The 7,459-nt window shown below is 39.1% G+C and overlaps 1 protein-coding gene across 1 annotated transcript; it reads right to left on the bottom strand.

The window, feature by feature from the left end:
- Positions 1–1,173: 1,173 nt before the first annotated feature.
- LOC127000096 (proton-coupled folate transporter-like) lies at positions 1,174–4,850 on the bottom strand. Its single transcript, XM_050863520.1, has 7 exons — positions 4,460–4,850; positions 4,203–4,355; positions 3,398–3,974; positions 3,141–3,236; positions 2,554–2,784; positions 1,680–1,836; positions 1,174–1,557 (listed from the first exon to the last, which is right to left on the bottom strand). The coding sequence occupies exons 1-7, from the start codon at positions 4,619–4,621 to the stop codon at positions 1,248–1,250; spliced, it is 1,686 nt and encodes a 561-aa protein (XP_050719477.1). The 5' UTR covers positions 4,622–4,850; the 3' UTR covers positions 1,174–1,247.
- Positions 4,851–7,459: the final 2,609 nt, after the last annotated feature.

Raw genomic sequence — 7,459 nt, 5'->3', positions numbered from 1 at the left:
CAGGTGATCACATAGCCATGTTCGGTGAATCTCTCTCTCTCTCTCTCTCTGTGTGTGTGTGTGTGTGTGTGTTTAGCGGTGATCCTTCTCCATGACACAGTCACAGTAGTCATGAATCCGCGTAAATAGGCTAGCCACGGTAAAGTTGTCAGGCATCACGCTCATTCACACAAAGGACGTATACACACATTGAGCAAGCTAACAGTTCACTTTCCTCCAGCACGTATTTTCGCCTAAAAACGAACTATTGCTCGTCTTAAAAACGTGCAGGAATAAATGTGTGAAAACATTGTTATATGATATATACACATTTTAGACGTAATATCGGTTACATTACTTTTATTGAAAGCCAGTGAATGATTTCAAAGGATTTAGGTTTGTGCATTTTATGAAGTGCCCGGAAACTCTGGATTTTATGGCAATGAAAAAAAAAAAAAAAAAAAAGATATTTCCTGATGATTAGTTTTACCGGTTTTAATATCCATTCTCAACAAGACTTTTTTTTTTTTAATTTGAGACACTGAGCGTCTGCATATTTTGTTGCCATTCGCAGATATCTTCTAGGACGAACTACAATTATTTTTGACAAAAAGTTTTCAATGATCATATTCAATTAACCTACATTATCTTGTGTTACAATAACCGTGTAGAATCACTGACGTTTTTCTTTTTTTTTTCTTTTATCGCACAGTTTTATTGTCCAGCTTACATTTCTAAACAAACAAGTTTACTACAATCACACTACCAAAGTAACAATACATACTGAAGAACATGTCAGTCCTCGGCACACCTCCAAAAGTGCCAAGAGACTGGACATTAGAGTGACACCCTTGTTTTGACGCAATGCAAGCGTGATGTAAGTGTGTGTATATATATATATATATATATATATATATATATATATATATATATATATATATATATATATATATATATACATATACATATATATATATATATATATATATATATATATATATATATATATATATATATATATATATATATATATATATATATATATATATATATATATATATATATATATATATATATATATATATATATATATATATATATATATATATATATATATATATATATATATATATATATATATATATATATATATATATATATATATATATATATATATATATATTTATAATTCCCTTTCATACATCTATATAAATAATGAGGTAGATTAGGTGGCTGAAGATCTCCTTCCAGCCTGGAATATCACATTTTCAGTCACCTGACCCACTGACATGTTTTTGTGGAGTAACAGTCGGTCGCTCTGACGCCGTAAGCTCAGAGTCAGTGAGTGCATTGCTGAAGCAACCGTCATTCTTATCGGGAAGAGGTTTACTAGGCCTTTTAAGTTTGCAGGAGACGCATTTATCGCTGGGAAAGCTGGCCGATCTGCTGAGCGCTGTAGTAAAGACTTGTGGCTTCGTCTTAGGGTCTTCATCAGCATCTGTGGAGTTATTATTATTCTTACCCATTTCAGTGTCCTTGCTACCCTTAGCTGACGAAGAATTCGTGACCTCGATTCCTCTGCAAAATAAATGGATACAATGTAAGTGGTCTTACATTATGTTTGTGCTACTTCGTGAAATATAATTCAATAGTTTGTTATATAAACATTTCAAATACTTTGCGTCTTAGATGGTACTTACATAAAAGCAATCATTATCAGGACGTTAAGACTGGCGCCGAAGAAGAACTGAGTTGCAGGGAAAGTGTCGACGGTGTGATAGTAGATGGGAGAGTAGACGGAGTAACCAGCCATCGGCATGAGGCCGTTGAGTGCCGCCATCACTGCGCTGATGCGTCCTGTAGAACACACAGAAAAAGAAAAAAACCTTTCATGTTAGGCCTGAACACACACACACACACACACACACACACACACACACACACACACATACACACACACACACACACACAACCCTTTTGGAGAGAGTATTTAAAGTCTTTATGCCTCATCAATATCCCTTCTCTAAGTGAAAAATTTCTACCGTCAAATTCAACCGCAATGTTGCTGATAATTGCATGTCTTCCGTGGCCCGCTGCACAAAACTTTCTACTGGAATTCGCCGGTCTGCTGTCACAGTCACTCATGCAAGAATTAACCATCAGCGTCATTCATTCTTTCCATTCCTTGGTAGACTCGGGAACAGCCCTCTTTCGTCTGTCTTTCCTCCGACCTATGACTTGAACGCTTTCAAGAGGGGAGTATTAAGATAGTTCTAACCGAATCTGGCACTCTTTAGACTACAACTTTAATCTTTGCCGCAGCAGCAATAGCGGTCGGTCTTTTTATGTCTTTTTCGTTTAGCCTTCGAGCGGACTCCTTTACTGTAAAAAAAAAAAAAAAATAATAATAATAATAAAAGCACCCATATATACATACACACACACACACACACACACACACACACACACACACACACACACACACACACACACACACACACACACACACACACGTTTACTTATATTTCACAGTTATAGTAATATTTTTTCGGTTGAATGCTTTTATAAACTAACCTTTTTCATGGGAATTGACTAATTTGGTGGACAGTGATCTGAAGGCGATGATGTAGGCGTTGGAGATGACGCTAACCACAGGGGCTAGCCACATGAGGAAGGTCTGTGCTGCGCCGTTCACCAGGCCATAACATACGTACTCCGCCACCATGGACAGCGCCCCGACGATGATTAGCACATTGTCTCTGATGCTCAGCAGTCGTGAACACAGTGGCACAATAAACAGAGATCCTGGAGGAAGAGAAAAGGATATAAGTACGGTAGGCTCCAATAGGAGCAATATACGAGTCTGAATGGCTTTGTTTTACGGTGTTAGGATTAAACGCGGTGGAACACAGTAATAGCAATGACAATTTAAATAATAGTGATTATGAAATAATAAGAGTAATAGTAGTAATGATAATAATAATAATAATAATAATAATAATAATAATAATAATAATAATAATAATAATAATAATAATAAAAATAATAATAATAATAATAATAATAATAATAATAATAATAACAATAAAAAATAACCTATGCAATATGCATGGGTATGGGACCTCAAGTAAACAAAGAACTGAAGTCGTAAGCTTTCATACCGAGAGCAGCCAGTAGGTGTCGGTAGGATATCCAGTAGCCGTAGTCGGTGGCGTCCCAGTGCAGCACGTGACGCACAAACTGGTACATGAAGAACCCTGCAAGATAAAGAGCCTCGTCACCCCACGCATCACAGTCACTACAGGCGGCGTTCATCGTGGCTTCAGTGTCATGTAGATTACTTGGTGTTTGGCAAGTCGTTACTACCATTTGCCTCTAGATTATAACAGTTACTGTTAGAAAATAATATAATAGTTACCTCTGGCCATGCGACGTATACTGTTCGCCAGGATGACCACTACCAGGATGGCACGCGTGTTACCCTCTCTCTTCTTGAGGGCAGTCTTGAACGATTCTACCACTCGCCTCCAGTTGAAGAGGTCTCTCACCATTTTGCCGATTGTCACACTTTGTGGCGCACTGTCCTGAGACACAGATTCCTGAGCCTCTGAGTTTTTCTTTGCGAGGGGACCGTGGCTCTCCTTGACATAAAAAATGATATATATTGTGGCTGCGGCGTAAGCCAAGAACACCATCGCCAGGGGAAGGTGGTAGCCACTGTGCTTTATCATTATAGCCGCCACCAGTGTGCCCACAGGTCCTCCCAAGTACCAAAAAGAATTTGCTATAATCATGCGTGATGTTCGTTGCTTTTCACTTGTTATGTCGCCGATGTAGCTGGTTGTCGCAGACAGAATGCCAACATTGGCTCCGCCCAGGGCTTCAAGCAATGTTATTGGGTAAAGAATCTCGACCGGCCAGGTGGTTTGCCAGTGGGAGAGCAGGTACCCAACAGCATAGATCATATGGCCCGCCATCGTTATAAGCAGAGGAATCTGTGGGGTAATTAATTTATGATGTATATATTTATATATGCATATACATATATGTTTACCTTTATCTATCCATTTATATACGTCCATCCATCTCTCTCTCTCTCTCTCTCTCTCTCTCTCTCTCTCTCTCTCTCTCTCTCTCTCTCTCTCTCTCTCTCTCTCTCTCTCTCTCTCTATATATATATATATATATATATATATATATATATATATCGTACGAAGACTTACCTTTCTGCCGTACTTGTCGCTCCACGCGCCCATAAAGAGAATGAAAATGAGCGGCGGGATGGACATGAGGATGCTGTTGTAGAAGGCGAACAAGGATAACTCTCTTTGTACAGTGATGCTTTCCTCTTTGTGGGCCATCAGGTTGTCACACACCTGTGGGAGGGGTAAGGGAATTGGTGCATAGCAGCGTTACGTACAAACATCAACCTTCTTGCCCTTGCCTCCACCCCCGCCATCACGTACTTACAAACACTTACCTCGGGTGGATATCCTAGCTTGACCGAACAAATCTTATTCATTTGAACGTTCTCTGTGTAGATCAACATCGCCTCTTTGCAGGCTCCGTCAACCAACATCACCGGTTCCACCGTGACGGCGCCGAGCACGTTACGCAACCACACTAATACGCTCCCTAGCATTTTAGTGGAGTGTTTATGGCTCACTCTCCCTTGAGATCCCGAAATATGAAAAATTACTATTCGGTGAAGATGCTACCCTTGCAAATTTATTTTCATACATCTATAATAACTTTTTTTTTCCACCAGTAAAGTCCACTGAGAATTGACAAGAGCACGAAATTTGGTCTTCTGATTTCGTATGAATGTGTCTGGTTGAAGCTGACAGTTGCAGTGCACAAATGGTGGTAGGGAGCTCAGAGCCTTGTATATATTCTTCGTGGTGGGAGGGGTCTCACAAAGGCGGAGCATCTTTTCCACCACTCAGGGACGCGTACGCGGGTAGGGACAGGGCTGCTGGAGAGAATCCCGGAAAGAGTAGGGAAAGGGAGAGGTATTTTCCCCTATGGGATAGTACTCAGTTTTTATACCGCCCGGTAACTTTTGACAGCAAAAAATGGTGCATCGTTTCACTCATCTTCACATAACCTCGAGTTTTTCTATATTTCCAACAGGAACAGTAAATACTGACTGATATAAAGCAGAACGTCTCTTAGGCAAAGGATGACATAATTCCTGTTGCAGGTTTTAATATTTCGGCCGTAAATATTTACGGCTTTATACCTCTTTCCAATAATTTTGAACTAATGCCTACAGTGAATGAATGTGACGATGATCGAAGCAAAGAATATCTGCCAGGCAAAGGTATTTTATTTAAATTGGTTTAAATATTCTAACCGCTCTTGTTAAGAAGCAGTGTTGAACGAGAAATTTCGGGGAAGATTTTCCTGTAGCCAAGGTGACCAACTTCTTCCCTGGAAACATTTGGCTGAGGCAGACGCTCTCGTTTTTCTTGACGTTGTTGAGCTTACAAACATGAAAACACCCATCCACCATAGCAGAGAAGCAGTAACGTGTATATTTTCCCTCATCCTCTGAACAAAAAATGTTGATGAAATCCTGGTAGCCCCGCCCTGGTTCGCTACGCCCACATCCCCTTGGCTGTGAGGAAGATTTAAGTTGTGCAAGTCTTATGTAAGTTACTTTCTTTCACAGTTTATCCGCCACAGATTTTTAGGTACATTTTCTTTGAGGGAGACAACAATCCACACATACTGCCGAACGACGTTTTGTGTTCTGTAGCCTCATCTGGTCGTGTGTGATTCATAAGGACCTCCACGAATGTCCTCCAAACCATCGATACAGTCAAACATAACCATCTCCACGAGTCGAAGGGAACAAAAGTCATCGTGCTTATTGATTCATCCCGAATTAGTCCCGGGAAGATGATGGGATACAGGAAGGGCGGTGCCCCACATCCCTGCCCAGACCGGCTCTGGGCGGCGGGTCTCGGAGTTGGTACTGTAGGGGAGGGGCAAGGTGCTCTGCGGCCTCGGGAAAACGTTGTCAAGCTAGAGCCCTGCCCAGTGACTGACTACATACCTCCCTTATCCTATTCACTGGCAGGGTAATCCTCCTATATTCTGACGCCTGTTAGAGAATTGTATATAAGGGTATTAATATTATTACCAGTCACGTAAACTTTTATTATTAGCTTTTATTATTACTGTTGTTGTTATTATTATTATTATTATTATTATTATTATTATTATTATTATTATTATTAATAATAATAATAATAATAATAATAATAATAATAATAATATCATCATTATTATTTAGGAGCTTGAAAATCAAAATGATCTGCGTTACTGGCCCAAGAAGAAGCATGTCTCAAAATACTCCCAACCAATAGCCCAATACAACTGCTTCCTGCGATATAACCGTGACCTGAATTCTCTCTCTCTCTCTCTCTCTCTCTCTCTCTCTCTCTCTCTCTCTCTCTCTCTCTCTCTCTCTCTCTCTCTATATATCTATCTATATATAAATATCTATATATCTATATATATATATATCTATATATATATATATATATATATATATATATATATATATATATATATATATATATATATATATATATATATATATATATATATATATATATATATATATATATATATATATATATATATATATATATATATATATATATATATATATATATATATATATATATATATATATATATATATATTATATCACGCTTGTTCTCGTGCTGTCAATGATAGAGAGGTAGCTCACAAAAGATACCAGAGCCTTCAAACTAATGCTAATTATGAACTTTACATTTCTGCCCGAAATCGTGCCAAATCTATTCTCCGACTAACCAAAAATTCTTTCATTAATAGAAAATGTCAAAACATTGCTTTCTCTAACTCTTCCCGTGACTTCTGGCAGCTAGCCAACAACATCTCCTCCAACTTCACTTCTTCATCTTTCCTCCACTCCTCAGTCCTGACGGCAACACTGCCGTCTCATCTATCTCTAAGGCTGAACTCTTCTCTCAAACTTTTCTAAAAACTCCACTCTGGACGATTCTGGGCATATTCCTCCTACTCATCCCCCCTCTGACTCCTTTATGCCTGTTATAAAGATTCTTCAAAATGATGTTTTCTATGCCCTCTCTGGCCTCAATCCTCAGAGGGCTTATGGACCTGATGGAGTGCCTCCTATTGTCCTTAAAAACTGTGCCTCCGTGCTGTCACCCTGCCTGGTCAAACTCTTTCGCCTCTGCCTGTCAACATCTACCTTTCCTTCTTGCTGGAAGTATGCCTTCACACAGCCTGTACCTAAGAAGGGTGACCGCTCCAATCCCTCAAACTACCGTCCTATTGCTTTACTTTCTTGTCTATCTAAAGCTTTTGAATCAATCCTTAACCGTAAGATTCAAAAGCACCTTTCCACTTCTGACCTTCTATCTGATCGCCAGTATGGGTTCCGCAAGGGGCGTTCTACTGG

This window comes from Eriocheir sinensis, chromosome 17 (genome assembly GCF_024679095.1).
Source record: "Eriocheir sinensis breed Jianghai 21 chromosome 17, ASM2467909v1, whole genome shotgun sequence".
Taxonomy (NCBI): domain Eukaryota; kingdom Metazoa; phylum Arthropoda; class Malacostraca; order Decapoda; family Varunidae; genus Eriocheir; species Eriocheir sinensis.
The sequence above is the reverse complement of the archived record's forward strand: the minus strand, read 5'-3'. Positions and strand labels throughout refer to the sequence as shown.

What these genes read in the sequence shown, in the direction of transcription:
- LOC127000096 (XM_050863520.1), bottom strand. Translation starts at nt 4,621, where the DNA reads ATGCTAGGGAGCGTATTAGTGTGGTTGCGTAACGTGCTCGGCGCCGTC. An exon ending in AGTCAATTCCCATGAAAAAG is followed by an intron (nt 1,837 to 2,553) that starts GTTAGTTTATAA and finishes TGTGTTCTACAG; the next exon opens with GACGCATCAGCGCAGTGATG. An exon ending in CTGATAATGATTGCTTTTAT is followed by an intron (nt 1,558 to 1,679) that starts GTAAGTACCATC and finishes TTTATTTTGCAG; the next exon opens with AGGAATCGAGGTCACGAATT.